The sequence below is a fragment of the Anoplopoma fimbria genome, unplaced genomic scaffold (assembly GCF_027596085.1).
Source record: "Anoplopoma fimbria isolate UVic2021 breed Golden Eagle Sablefish unplaced genomic scaffold, Afim_UVic_2022 Un_contig_12607_pilon_pilon, whole genome shotgun sequence".
Taxonomy (NCBI): domain Eukaryota; kingdom Metazoa; phylum Chordata; class Actinopteri; order Perciformes; family Anoplopomatidae; genus Anoplopoma; species Anoplopoma fimbria.
This window is the reverse complement of record NW_026551910.1, coordinates 9,616-25,000: the sequence shown is the minus strand read 5'-3', so window position 1 is coordinate 25,000 and position 15,385 is coordinate 9,616. Positions and strand designations below refer to the sequence as shown.

The following is a 15,385-nucleotide window of genomic DNA, read 5'->3' as shown; positions in this document are numbered from 1 at the left end:
ATCTGACACCAACTGTCTACTGAAAAGCTCTGCATGAATTTACTTTATGTTTAGGTTGACATTGTCCTGAATGAAGGCTGGTGAGAGTTTAACCTGCAGGATACTCGTTCCACTGATTTATTCTTATTTGAGTTTAAATCCAGTTTAAATCGCTCTAGCTGTATCAGGGCTACAGAGCTCCAACGTGGAGACAGCAACCAAAACCAACAGCATGATCATCCCCCAAAGAAAAATAAAACCAAGAATGATAACAGGAGGGACAAAATCCATTAACCATTTGTTTTCATGTAGCTGTCACATGGTGTCTGTCAGCTGGACAGGTTTCATCTTCTCATTAATAACGGTCCACATGTCCGTCTCTCAGGGCTCTAAGAGGACTCTGAGATCCAACGAATACCTTCTTCCTCCGGACGGCCTGATGGAAACCGACCTGGAGCTCACCTTCTCACTGCAGGTCACACATTTAATCGTTTCTTCATCACACTTATTCCTTCGCCTCATCAGTTTGGTCCAGAATGAGACATCTCAACAACTTTAAAACTAGTGGTGGATACCTTTGCTCCTCAGAAGTGTTCTCGTGAGGACGTTTAGTCACATGACTTCACGTCCCCACCACTAATGCTGACTCATTTCTTGGTTTTAGGACTCTATAAAAGAGGATTATACATTCACATAAAGGTTTTTTCTGCCCCGTGTCTTTGGTTTAGTATCCTCATTTCCTGAAGCGTGATGTGAACCGTCTGCACGTGATGCTGCAGAGGAGGAAGAGGTACAAGAACCGAACCATCCTGGGCTACAAAACCCTCGCAGTGGGAGTCATCAACATGGCCGAGGTATGATGGGCACTCTGGTCCAGACTGAAACATCTCAACCACTACTATGGGATGGATGGTGATGAAGTGTGGTTCATCATACAGGATGATCTGTAAACATGTTCATGTGTCCAGTACTTCATCAGATACCTGCAGAACCAGAGACATTCATAAGCCTCAGCTGGTGAACATCATACCTTCTAAACACCAGCATGTTAGCATTGTCATTGTCATTGTGTGTGTGTGTGTGTGTGTGTGTGTGTGTGTGTGTGTGTGTGTGTGTGTGTGTGTGTGTGCGTGTGTGTGTGCGTGCGTGCCTTCCTGTCCTGTTCCAGGTCATGCAGCAGCCGACGGACGGAGCCCATATCCTCGGTCTCCATAGCAACCTGAAGGATGCTTCGATGTGTGCAGCGGAGCTGAGCGTCCATTCTCTCACCAGCCAGCCAGTCGAACAGGAGGACACAAGCGGTCACCACGGCAACAAGACCAAGGCCTCGGGTGAGGGGGAACAGTGAAGCCGTTACATAATGACTGCTGATTGGTCGGAAACCAAAGTACACGTGAGCTCCTCCACAGTAGTATTTATTCCAGAGCCTCTGTTTGTAGTGACTGTTAGTAAAGTGGCAGCTTTAAGGACGAATGTCTTTAAATAATGAGAGTAGAACCAAAACAAACAGTGGCATCAATAGTTACGTACCTTCACTGGTGACGCAGCTTTCCAACACGGAAGCATGAGCTTCAAAAGCCATCATTCTTCCCACACAGCAACCATCCGGTTTTGAAAATGAAGTCACTGCTTCATGTGTTCAAACAATCCCACTGTCACTTTGAAATCCACTTTTAAGCCGGACTGAGAGGCACCTGTAGGAATCCGAAATGTGGTTTGGATTCTATCTTCACGTGTTCTTTTGCTGTCCAGACTTTAATAAATGAAGTTATAATGTACTTTTCTACAGCTGTGGTAACTTTGCGTTGTTTGTGCAACAGATCGCTCTCCTGACATGGAGAACTACTGGGAGGACGATGACGACAGCTTCTCCTCCGAACAGGAAGGAAGTGACGACGCAGGTCATCCTCAGGTGATTGACGGCTCAGATTACCTGTCTGACACAACACACCTGTCTCACAGTGCACATGTGGATCTCATAGCTCTTTAAAAGTATTGACAGCTCCGGTACATTGATGGGGGGGTCCACATGGAAAGCATCAATCACTGTGCCATCTCACAAAAATTGTGTGATTGACTTTGATGATCTGTTCTTTAAATTGGCTGTAATTTGAATATAATGCTAAGCTCTCATCAGTCCTTGCAGTTAGCATGTCTGTATAGCATACAAAGCTTTAGCATGAATCATCCGCATTGTAGCATATAGCTTAAGTTAGCATGGATTGTATACCAATATTGGTATGTATCGTTATACCAGAGATTTAACTGACATTAAATCAGTAAACTCATGTTGTGAATTGTATCGGAAATAACTCAGAACTTTGAGCTATATGCTAATGGTATGTTATCCTGTTAGCGTACTAACGCTTGTATTTAGCTCAAAGTAGACAAGTTGACATGATGACATTTTGAATGTTTGACTTCATATGACTTACACTGAATGTGTTGTATCTGCTATGCTGTTCATTCTGGTCACATGACATCTGTTGACTTCTGTCCATCCTGGAGAAGGGTGTAAGGACAGAGGAGGTGAGGGTGTAAGGACAGAGGATGTGAGGGTCTAAGGACAGAGGATGTGAGGGTCTAAGGACAGAGGATGTGAGGGTGTAAGGACAGAGGATGTGAGGGTGTAAGGACAGAGGAGGTGAGGGTGTAAGGACAGAGGAGGTGAGGGTGTAAGGACAGAGGAGGTGAGGGTGTAAGGACAGAGGAGGTGAGGGTCTAAGGACAGAGGATGTGAGGGTCTAAGGACAGAGGAGGTGAGGGTGTAAGGACAGAGGAGGTGAGGTGGACAGGGTGAGGGTGTAAGGACAGAGGATGTGAGGGTGTAAGGACAGAGGATGTGAGGGTGTAAGGACAGAGGATGTGAGGGTGTAAGGACAGAGGAGGTGAGGGTGGACAGAGGAGGTGAGGGTGTAAGGACAGAGGATGTGAGGGTCTAAGGACAGAGGAGGTGAGGGTGTAAGGACAGAGGACAGAGGATGTGAGGGTCTAAGGACAGAGGATGTGAGGGTGTAAGGACAGAGGATGTGAGGGTGTAAGGACAGAGGAGGTGAGGGTCTAAGGACAGAGGAGGTGAGGGTGTAAGGACAGAGGAGGTGAGGGTGTAAGGACAGAGGATGTGAGGGTGTAAGGACAGAGGATGTGAGGGTGTAAGGACAGAGGATGTGAGGGTGTAAGGACAGAGGAGGTGAGGGTGTAAGGACAGAGGATGTGAGGGTAAGGACAGAGGATGTGAGGGTGTAAGGACAGAGGAGGTGAGGGTGTAAGGACAGAGGATGTGAGGGTGTAAGGACAGAGGATGTGAGGGTGTAAGGACAGAGGAGGTGAGGGTGTAAGGACAGAGGATGTGAGGGTGTAAGGACAGAGGATGTGAGGGTGTAAGGACAGAGGAGGTGAGGGTAAGGACAGAGGAGGTGAGGGTGTAAGGACAGAGGATGTGAGGGTGTAAGGACAGAGGATGTGAGGGTGTAAGGACAGAGGATGTCTCATGTGTACAGATTGTAAAGCCTCTGAGGCAAAATTTGTAATTTGTGATTCTGGGCTCTACAACATAAACTGCATTGAATTGAATATGGTATTTACATGTTGATATGTTAGCATATCCATGTTAGCATCCTTCTACGCTAACATATGTTGTTGGTAATATCTGGCTTTGTATTGTGTTAGCATGCAGCTGTTAGCATTTACATTTTACATGTATTTGGTGTTATTACGTATTTCTATATGGTAATATTAAGCAAAGGAACGCTAACAACAACATTTAAGTATGCTATATTAGCATTCATCTCAAAGTACACCCATAACTAGTACAAGTATGACTTTTGTCCCATTGGTGGCGCTACAGTCAAAGGATCATCAAAGTGGTTTAACGTGGCTAAGATAGCAACACCCTCTTTTTGTTTCTCAGGACATGTATTATGATGATGACGACGTCCAGGGAAAGACGAAGAAAACTCGAAGTAAAATGATCCGAACAGCATCCCTGACTCAGGTGAGGACCAATCAGCTGTTTCCCAAGAACACTCTGTAGTTGTTGATCAGTGATGTGTCGATGAAAATCAATAATCCTAACAGTTACACACTATGATCAGAGGACAAATAGGACAAAGTCTTTAACTGTGTCTCACTTTTCTTCTTTTCTTCTTGGTTCAGCAACCGAACTTCAAACAGAAGTTTGTGGCTCTGCTGAAAAGATTCAAAGTCACTGATGAGGTTTGTAGAAGACAACGTGTCTTCATAAGGGTCATGTTCACTTTTATTGGTTCAGGTTCAGATTTTCAAACTGAGACCTCTCTGAACATTGTCCTCTTACTGTCTTTATATTGTCCTGATGTTCCTCATATTGTCCAAATAATTTCCTCATATTGTCCTGATGCTGTCCTCATACTGTCTTCATACTTTCCTCAAAATGTCTCATATTGTCTTTAAAATCAACTCATACTGTCCTCTTATTGTTTTCATGTTGTCCTCATATTGCCCTGATAATCTCCTCATACTGTCTTCATATTGTCCTCATAATCTCCTCATAATCTCCTCATATAATCTCCTCATACTGTCTTCATATTGTCCTCATAATCTCCTCATTATGTCTTCATATTGTCCTCATAATCTCCTCATTGTCTCATAATCTCTTCATTCATATTATCCTCATAATCTCCTCATACTGTCTTCATATTGTCCTCATAATCTCCTCATACTGTCTTCATATTATCCTCATAATCTCCTCATACTGTCTTCATATTGTCCTCATAATCTCCTCATACTGTCTTCATATTGTCCTCATAATCTCCTCATACTGTCTTCATATTGTCCTCATAATCTCCTCATTATGTCTTCATATTGTCCTCATAATCTCCTCATACTGTCTTCATATTATCCTCATAATCTCCTCAAACTGTCTTCATATTGTCCTCATAATCTCCTCATTATGTCTTCATATTGTCCTCATAATCTCCTCATACTGTCTTCATATTGTCCTCATAATCTCCTCATACTGTGTTCATACTTTCTTCAAAATCTCCTTATGTCCTCATACTTTCCTTATATTGTCTTAAAATGTCTTCCTGCTGGGAACTAAAACCTTAATAACCGTCAGATGATAAGTGTCTAAATCAGTGTTCATCAACATTGTTTGATAAATCTTCAGCGGTAGATTCATCTCTGTCCTCTCCTGGTGTGTAAATTGTTCTGTCCTATAACCTCATGATCCTGATCCACTTCAGGTGCTGGACTCTGATCCGGTGGGTCAGAGTCAGGAGGCCGAGGAGGACCTGGACCTGCTGTACGACAGTCTGGAGGTTTACAACCCGAGTGACAGCGGCCCGGAGCTGGACGACAACGACAGCATCCAGAGCACGCCCAAACCCAAACTCAGGTCAGACTGCAGGCATGCACCTCAGCCTCCAACATCCACACACACACACACACACACACACACACACACACACACACACACACACACACACACACACACACACACACACACACACACACACACACACACACACACACACACATATATATATTATTTATACAGTATATATACACACATTGTCTCACTGCCTATATAAAGCCTCACTGTGCTGATTTCTGACCAACAGGCCGTTCTTCGATGGGATTTCTCATTCCAGCTCTCAGACTGAGATTGGGAGTCTCAACAGTCAGAGGAACCAACAGAAAGAACAAACTGCAGCTGTGAGTAGATAGTAGATAGTAGAAGTAGATATCAATATCATATCTACATCTATCTATAGTCTTTATCCAAGATCATGAAGAGGACACTTATTCACATAAAACACACAGGTCAGTAATGTGGATGTGATCTCTGTTGAGCTCTGAACATAACTAAAGTTCAGGATCAAAAAAAAAAATTTGTTGCATCATGTGAATATATGAATATTGTTGTAGGTCAGAGTGTGTAACTACTCTCTGTAGGTCAGAGTGTGTAACTGCTCTCTGTAGGTCAGAGTGTGTGACTGCTCTCTGTAGGTCAGAGTGTGTAACTACTCTCTGTAGGTCAGAGTGTGTAACTCTCTCTGTAGGTCAGAGTGTGTAACTGCTCTCGGGTCAGAGTGTGTAACTGCTCTCTGTGGGTCAGAGTGTGTAACTGCTCTCTGTAGGTCAGAGTGTGTAACTGCTCTCTGTGGGTCAGAGTGTGTAACTGCTCTCTGTGGGTCAGAGTGTGTAACTACTCTCTGTAGGTCAGAGTGTGTAACTGCTCTCTGTAGGTCAGAGTGTGTAACTACTCTCTGTAGGTCAGAGTGTGTAACTGCTCTCTGTAGGTCAGAGTGTGTAACTGCTCTCTGTAGGTCAGAGTGTGTAACTACTCTCTGTAGGTCAGAGTGTGTAACTGCAGAGTGTGTAACTCTGTAGGTCAGAGTGTGTAACTGCTCTCTGTAGGTCAGGTCAGTGTGTAACTGCTCTCTGTAGGTCAGTAGAGTGGTCAGTGTGTAACTGCTCTCTGTAGGTCAGAGTGTGTAACTACAGAGTGTGTAACTCTGTAGGTCAGAGTGTGTAACTACTCTCTGTAGGTCAGAGTAACTGTCTCTGTAGGTCAGAGTGTAACTGTAGGTCTCTCTGTAGGTCAGAGTGTGTAACTGCTCTCTGTAGGTCAGAGTGTGTAACTGCTCTCTGTAGGTCAGAGTGTGTAACTGCTCTCTGTAGGTCAGAGTGTGTAACTGCTCTCTGTGGGTCAGAGTGTGTAATGTGTAACTGCTCTCTGTAGGTCAGAGTGTGTAACTACTCTCTGTAGGTCAGAGTGTGTAACTGCTCTCTGTGGGTCAGAGTGTGTAACTGCTCTCTGTGGGTCAGAGTGTGTAACTGCTCTCTGTAGGGTCAGAGTGTGTAACTACTCTCTGTAGGTCAGAGTGTGTAACTGCTCTCTGTAGGTCAGAGTGTGTAACTGCTCTCTGTAGGTCAGAGTGTGTAACTACTCTCTGTAGGTCAGAGTGTGTAACTGCTCTCTGTGTAGGTCAGAGTGTGTAACTCTCTCTGTAGGTCAGAGTGTGTAACTACTCTCTGTAGGTCAGACTACTCTCTGTGGGTCAGAGTGTGTAACTACTCTCTAGGTCAGAGTGTGTAACTGCTCTCTGTTGTCATTAACAGGCGACAGAGGTGCTTTCTTCAGAGCATCCTGGAGCTCAGGGGCCTCAATTCCCTGATGAGTCCAGAGGAGAAGAAGCCAGGGTAAGTGTGGACCATCTGTTTATCAGGACACACACACACACACACACACACACACACACACACACACACACACACACACACACACACACACACACACACACACACACACACACACACACACACTTGCCCCTTACCTTCTCCTTACCGATGACAACTAAATGCCATAAACTTAACTCTGACCTGAACCCTAAAACCAAGTCTTGACCCCGAAACAAGGCTTTGAAGAAATGTCCTCACTTTTGAGAAGTGTCCTCATTCTGTTGTAAAATAAAACTTGTTTCGGTCCTCACTTTGTAGAAAATACAAGAACACACAAACACAGGCCCTTCTTCTTTTTCTCTCCACAGGAAGTTGAGGATGATGTTGCCATGGGAACAGATGCAGGCCCGGCTGCCAAACTCTGTAAAACTGAGTCCCAACCACAAATGTCACCGAGGTACACACACACACACACACACACACACAAATTATGTAACACAAAAAGTGAGTAAATTTATGTGAGTTGCCATAGAAACCTGAGCTCACGATAAACCTCTTCAGTCAAATATACATATATATAAATAGTATATTTGACTGTAAATGGAGCATCATTTACTAAATGAACATCATGCTGTATTGAAGAAGACTTGAAACTAGAGATTGAGACCATAAACTCATGTTTACAATGTTTACTGAGGGAATAAATCAAGAGAGAAGTAGAGTCATTTTCTCATAGACTTCTATACAACCAGAGGAGTCGCCCCCTGGTGGACAGGAGAGAGAATGCAGCTTTAACACATGAAGCAATGGCTTCTCTTTAAAGAACCAGAGGTTGATGACTAGAGGTAAAACAGGAAGTCATCTGTCTGTCTCTCTGGTGTCTTCGCAGTAAGACAGGAAGTCAGCTGTCTCGCCATCCCTGGACCGCCTCCACGAAGGACAGACAGAACTCTAGAGGGACAGACAGAACCAGCAGCGTGGACAGTGAGACTTCTTCTGACTACAGGATACCTGCTCCACAGGTGAGACAGACAGACAGAACATTAATAATATTGTTTTGTTTCAAGGTTTAGAGTCAGAATCCGGTCCAGGTTCCGGTCCAGGTTCCGGTCCAGGTTCGGATCAAGGTCCAGGTTTTTGTATCATATGTTCTTGGGTCCACACAGGTTGCCAGGAAGTCGGTTCTGGATCAGCTGAATCACATCCTGTTCTCTGATGATCAGATTCCTGATTCCATCATCCTGATCAACACCACAGACTGGCAGGGACAGGTCTGACTCTCTCTCTCTCTCTCTCTCTCTCTCTCTCTCTCTCTCTCTCTGTCTGTCTGTCTGTCTGTCCCATCCGTCTCTCTCTGTTTGTGTATACCTTCAGTACAGTAACATGTTGATACTCTCTGAGGACAGACTGTCTCCTCTGTGTCTTCAGTATCTGTCGGAGCTTCTCTTTGATCAGCCAATCGTCTGCACCGTCTCATCAGCTGACGTCCAGGCCGCCTTCAGCGCCGTCATCAGCCGCATCCAGAGATTGTAAGAGGCAATATTTACGTCCATATCCATGATGTCACTGAGCGTGAACGTTTATGAGTTACACTAAGCTCATGAAGGACTTGGATATCAACAGGTTTTTGGATTTGAACAAACATCTCAACACCGAGAAGGTGTTTGAAGGAATGAGAGAGGGAGGCTGAGTTCACGCGGTCCAACAAGTCCTCCACCTCTGGAACATAGTTTATCTCCTGATGTTCCACTTTGATACATTTGACGTGATTAACAACGTGTTAGGACATCGACCCGTCAAACACAGGAGACAAATACGTTGACGTTGGATTCTTTTACGTTGATCAGAATATGAACGACTGCATGTAAACGTGAATATTAGAGGAATATTAATTTAATTATCCATGTAAACAGATTATTAGGAATATTGTCTTTTTGGAATAAAGTGAGACCCAGATGATTTGCTGCATGTGTCTTCCAGCTGTAACTGTAACTCACAGACTCCGCCCACTGTGAAGGTGGCGGTGGGCGGAGACCAGAGCTACCTGAGCACCGTCCTCTCCTGCTTTGTGGAGCAGCTGGCCAGCAAGACGCCCGATTGGCTGAGCTACGTCCGCTTCCTCATCCTCCCAGTCGGTACGCACGGACTCCAACACATCGTCCTCTGTGAACCGCCTCGCCGGGAGCCCCCCGTGACGCTCCATTTGTTTGTTATCTCCTCAACAGGACCCCACCCGCTGGCCAAGTACCTGGCCGCCCTGGACAGTAAATTCAACAGCCTGTTCATGGACGCCGGCTGGAGGGAGCTGTTTGGACGGATGGAGCCTCCTCCTCTTGGTATGAGAGACTGACCTCTGACCTTTGTCGTGTCTCGTGTCTCATGTTCATGTTCATGTCTCTGTCTCTCTCTCTCTGTCTCTCTGTCTCTGTCTCTCTCTCTGTCTCTGTCTCTGTCTTGTGTCTCTCTCTCTGTCTCTGTCTTGTGTCTCTGTCTCGTGTCTCTGTCTCTCTGTGTCTCTGTCTCTGTCTCTGTCTTGTGTCTCTGTCTCTGTCTCTGTCTCTGTCTCTGTCTCTCTCTCTGTCTCTGTCTTGTGTCTCTGTCTCTCTCTGTCTCTGTCTCTATCTCTGTCTTGTCTCTCTCTCTCTGTCTCCGTCTCTGTCTCTCTCTGTCTCTCGCTCTCTGTCTCGTGTCTCCGTCTGTCTGTGTCTCCGTCTCGTGTCTCCGTCTCGTGTCTCGTGTCTCCGTCTCGTGTGAAGACGTGCTCTTTGTTGGACAGATCCCGTTGGAGTAGCAGCTCGAGTGTCTCAGTATCTGAGCGGAGCGGCTGTTTCTCACCTGTGTCCGATCTCAGAGGCCATGCTCACCTGCAAACACAAGAGGTACTTTCTTGTGATGTGTTCAAGGACCACTTCATAGGCCGATCTCTGTTCATGAGGGCTCTCTGAGTTCTTTAACGTTAAATGTCGACCAAAGAACACATGTATTTACACAGAAACTAAAAGAGGAAGTGAAGTGTGAAAATATAAATCACTGTAAGATCCCATTGACATTGAATGCACCACAAGCTTCAGCAGATTTAAATATTGATAAGAGAAATAATGGCCATGAGGTACTGTAGAGATTTTAACGGTTTATAAAGTTCACCACAGCAGCATCTAGTGGACATTAGAGGAAACAGTGCAAAACGTTTTTAAATGTATAATTAATTTGTTAATGTTTCATGAGTTCATGTCTGTTCTGCTGCTGTCTGATCTGGTTCTTGCACAGTCCCGACGACGACTCCTGTCAGAAGTTTGTTCCTTTTATTGGGGTAAGAAATACTGTTGAATACTGCTATTACTAAAAGTACTGCATCTATTATTCTGGTTACTAACTGTAAGTACATTGTTATTACAGACACCTGAACTAACCACAGACACTAGACTATCCCTCTGTTATTACAGACACCTGAACTAACCACAGACACTAGACTATCCCTCTGTTATTACAGACACCTGAACTAACCACAGACACCAGACTGTCCTACTATTATTACAGACACCTGAACTAACCACAGACACCAGACTGTCCTACTATTATTACAGACACCTGAACTAACCACAGACACCAGACTGTCCTACTGTTATTACAGACACCTGAACTAACCACAGACACCAGACTGTCCTACTGTTATTACAGACACCTGAACTAACCACAGACACTAGACTGTCCTACTGTTATTACAGACACCTGAACTAACCACAGACACCAGACTGTCCTACTGTTATTACAGACACCTGAACTAACCACAGACACCAGACTGTCCTACTATTATTACAGACACCTGAACTAACCACAGACACCAGACTGTCCTACTGTTATTACAGACACCTGAACTAACCACAGACACCAGACTGTCCTACTGTTATTACAGACACCTGAACTAACCACAGACACTAGACTGTCCTACTGTTATTACAGACACCTGAACTAACCACAGACACTAGACTGTCCTACTGTTATTACAGACACCTGAACTAACCACAGACACCAGACTGTCCTACTGTTATTACAGACACCTGAACTAACCACAGACACCAGACTGTCCTACTGTTATTACAGACACCTGAACTAACCACAGACACTAGACTGTCCTACTGTTATTACAGACACCTGAACTAACCACAGACACCTGAACTAGACTGTCCTACTGTTATTACAGACACCTGAACTAACCACAGACACCAGACTGTCCTACTGTTATTACAGACACCTGAACTAACCACAGACACTAGACTGTTCGTGACGTTTAACCCTTGAACACTTAGGATTTATGGGAAATGGAGTTTGTTAAAGGCGACTGAAAACAGAAATATTGAATGAGGCAGAATTATTAACGATTATTATTATTATTATTATTATTATTATTATTATTCTCTATAGTACATGCAGAGTCTTGTTGCCATGGAGATATCAGAGGATGATGTGCTTCCTGTTGCTGCTGCAGCATGTTTCTGTGTTGACATGAGGTCACATGTTCTGTGTCTGTCCTCAGCTGGTGAATGTCGGCATCGTGGAGCAGAACCTCCGGTCCATCTCAGGTAGACCGGTCTCACCTGTCTGCTCCTCACCTCACCTTTAGATAAAGATATATATATATATATATATATATATATCTTTATTTTCATTATATTTATTAAACTGATTATATATATATATATATATATATATATATATATATATATATATATGGTTTTAATGCATTCAGTTCTTTACATTTTCTTCACCAAATCTTTGTGGAGACAAATATTCTTAAAGTCGAACATAATAAATACAGAAAACACAAAACTTTAATTTGAGAAGGAGATCCAGTGTGTAACGACCGGGAACCACAGGAGAAGGACGGCTCAGAGACAGGGCTGGTGTCAAAAGAATAGTCTTTAGTTTCTGGGGTCGGTACACAGGTGAGCAGGATCAAACACCAGGAATACAATAATCAGGGAATCGCTGGAACGCTAGACAATAAATGAACTAAGACGAACTGGCAACGAGGGAAGAAACACAGGGACTTAAATAGACTAGGAGGAGGAGTTAATGATGACCAGGTGAAATGAATCAGGGCGTGGTAGAAATCACAAGAGCGGGAAACACAGGGGCAGGAAGTGGAGACTCTGAAACGAGAGGAGAGGTAAGTAACAAAATAAAACAGGAAATCACAGAAAACAACACGAGACAACTAAGAAGCAGGGTGAGACCTCACACAGTGGCTCTTCACACCAGTGCTTTTATTTTTATGTTTACTCAAGTCATTATTGTTATTATTTTTACTGATTTTATTTAGTTATAAGAATGTACAAACAATCATCCATACCATTTTTAATTAATAAAGAGAGAAAAAACTCTTAAATTAGAAGGTTATAATAAAAACGATATAAAGAAAATGTATAAAATAAAAATCATAATAGAAAATAGTAAGACAAAAATAAAATATATAATAATTATAATATAACATTTTAAATAAAAAAGATTTTATCATCGCCATCATTTTGGACAGACGATTTAAGGGACTCAAAATTACATTTAAATTAATAACAATTTAAAAGATTGGCTTGAATATATATAAATATATATATATTATATATAATATATATATATATAAATATATATATATATTTATGAATATGCAATTTGCCTAATATAGAATATATAATAGAAAGCAAATAAAAGTACACAAACTGTTATTAACATCTGAAATAAACACATTTGTTTGATTCTTCTCACCTGCTTTTTTCCTCCACAGTTGACTCTGATGACATCATCCTGGGATCTCCTCCCTCCCAATCAGGAGCACCGATCAGCCTCACCTCCACTCCCCCCCTCTCCCCCTCCACCAGGTACTTCCTGTTTCTTTTGAAATGAAGGTGGGTCTGATTAGAACCATAATCTGCATCCTGTGTCTCCTCCTCCTCTTCCTCCTCTCTGTCCAGCTGTCCGGGGGAGGTGATGGGACTGCAGGTGGACTACTGGAGCAGTCCGGGAGGAGGAGGAGGAGGAGGAGGAGGAGGAGGAGGAGGAGAGATGAAGGAAGGAGGTGGGGATGAAGAACACTCTGAAGAGCAACTTCCGCTGTCTGCAGGTGTCGAGGATCAGCGGAGGAGAACTGATGAGCATGACGGTGGTTACCAAGGAGAAGAACAAGAAAGGTGAGGAAGAGGAGAGATGATGATGATGATGGTGATGATGATGATGATGGTGATGATGGTGATGATGATGATGATGATGATGGTGATGATGATGATGATGGTGATGATGATGATGATGATGGTGATGGTGATGATGATGATGATGGTGATGATGATGATGATGGTGATGATGATGATGGTGATGGTGATGATGATGGTGATGGTGATGATGATGATGATGATGATGTGATGATGATGATGATGATGGTGATGATGATGATGATGATAGTGATGATGGTGATGATGATGGTGATGATGATGATGATGATGGTGATGATGGTGGTGATGATGATGATGGTGATGATGATGATGATGATGATGATGATGGTGATGATGATGATGATGATGATGATGATGATGATGATGATGATGTGATGATGATGATGATGATGATGGTGGTGATGATGATGATGATGATGGTGGTGATGATGATGATGATGGTGATGATGATGATGATGATAGTGATGATGGTGATGACGATGATGATGGTGATGATGATGATGGTGATGATGATGATGATGATGATGATGATGATGATGGTGTCTGTCAGTCATGTTCCTCAGTAAGAAGATGAAGGAGAAGGAGGCGGAGTCAAGGAGTCAGCTGATCGAAGGCATCAGCAGACTGATCTGTACCTCCAAACACCAACACACACTGAGAGGTACACACACACACACACACACACACACACACACACACACACACACACACACACACACACGGTGCCATCAGTGTGTATCAGGTGTGTGAGTGACGCCGTGTGTCTCAGTCTCCATAGACGGAGTGGAGTGGAACGATGTGAAGTTCTTCCAGCTCGCTGCTCAGTGGCCGACTCACGTCAAACACTTTCCTGTGGGGATCTTCAGCTACAACAAACCCTGAACCTCTTTCTTTTTTCTTTTGTGCTGATCAGAACCTTGAGTTTTATGATCCGTTGCACCACTAATATTTACTACTTAATGTACATTCTGTTCACAGCCTCCAGTGTGTTTTCACATGGAGTTTAAACATTAATTTCTGTGAGCAGAGATGCTGAAGAAGGTTTGAGTCTTTAGGATGACATGAAGAGGCAGAAGGTGTTTTAAAATAGTCCCAGCTGGGGAGAAGGTACAGACTACAGTACCCATGATCCTCAGCTGATTCTGTTGTTAGGGAGCTCAAATCCAAAATGTGAATTGATTCATATTTATGAAACAATCAAACAAACTGTCCAAAGTTCATCCTTCAGAATGAGAAGGTTGTGTATTAAACGTTGTTTTTCTAGTGTTTGTGTTTGTTAGCCTGTCACACTGCCTCCCACCGCTCAGCCAACAGATTCAACCCTTTAAAAAGGCAGTTAGCAGTTTTGTACAATATGTGAAAAAACTGGTTGGATGTTTGAAACAATAAACAAAACTGTAAATTGACATCTTTTCATTGTCTTACATCATCATTTCCATTATTGCTCCATAATCACGATGGAGGCCGACACCAGCTGCTCTGTTAGTTTGACGTCTTTACGCCTTAGAGCCGCTTAAACAAAGTAAAGAACAGAGTTTGACTTTCTTGTGTTGGTGGTCTGTCACTGATCTTTTGAAGGAATAGTCTGACATTTTGGGATGTTCTGGTACCGTTCTTACCTTCACATTAAGACTGGAAACAGGAAACAGCGAGCCACCTGTCTGAACGTCACAACGTTGCTTACTTTTGGAAAAGTAACCTGATGAAGGTCTACGTACCGAAACGTTGTGACAAAAAAATACCTATATGCAGGTGAAGAAGGCAGTGTGCGGGAGTTTTTTTGTTCTATAGATTAGTATGTCAAAAACTTTAAAAAAAATCATAGACTACATGAACCTTTTGGACGAACTATACTATAACTTTTTGTCATGAAAAAAAAAGTCATAGTATAGTATTTAAGAAAAGTCATAAAAAAGTCATAGTATATATGTAAAATAAAGTCATAGTATATTTTGTCAAAAGTCGTAAAAAAAGTCATAGATATTTTGTCAAAAGTCATAAAAAAAGTCATATTACAG

General features: G+C 43.1%; 1 protein-coding gene across 1 annotated transcript in view; it reads left to right on the top strand.

The window, feature by feature from the left end:
- Positions 1-14,249, top strand: part of LOC129115831 (phosphofurin acidic cluster sorting protein 1-like) — a 20,060-nt gene extending 5,811 nt beyond the window's left edge. The window contains exons 3-24 of the mRNA XM_054627063.1: positions 365-454; positions 1,148-1,310; positions 1,800-1,891; positions 3,890-3,973; positions 4,135-4,194; positions 5,205-5,356; positions 5,583-5,676; positions 7,087-7,173; positions 7,515-7,603; positions 8,036-8,168; positions 8,313-8,417; positions 8,575-8,675; positions 9,127-9,281; positions 9,372-9,482; positions 9,923-10,025; positions 10,414-10,456; positions 11,681-11,726; positions 12,926-13,019; positions 13,113-13,175; positions 13,213-13,328; positions 13,918-14,028; positions 14,137-14,249. Coding sequence (XP_054483038.1) covers positions 365-454; positions 1,148-1,310; positions 1,800-1,891; positions 3,890-3,973; positions 4,135-4,194; positions 5,205-5,356; positions 5,583-5,676; positions 7,087-7,173; positions 7,515-7,603; positions 8,036-8,168; positions 8,313-8,417; positions 8,575-8,675; positions 9,127-9,281; positions 9,372-9,482; positions 9,923-10,025; positions 10,414-10,456; positions 11,681-11,726; positions 12,926-13,019; positions 13,113-13,175; positions 13,213-13,328; positions 13,918-14,028; positions 14,137-14,249 — 2,205 coding nt within the window. The remainder of the gene's footprint in view (positions 1-364; positions 455-1,147; positions 1,311-1,799; positions 1,892-3,889; positions 3,974-4,134; positions 4,195-5,204; positions 5,357-5,582; positions 5,677-7,086; positions 7,174-7,514; positions 7,604-8,035; positions 8,169-8,312; positions 8,418-8,574; positions 8,676-9,126; positions 9,282-9,371; positions 9,483-9,922; positions 10,026-10,413; positions 10,457-11,680; positions 11,727-12,925; positions 13,020-13,112; positions 13,176-13,212; positions 13,329-13,917; positions 14,029-14,136) is intronic.
- Positions 14,250-15,385: the final 1,136 nt, after the last annotated feature.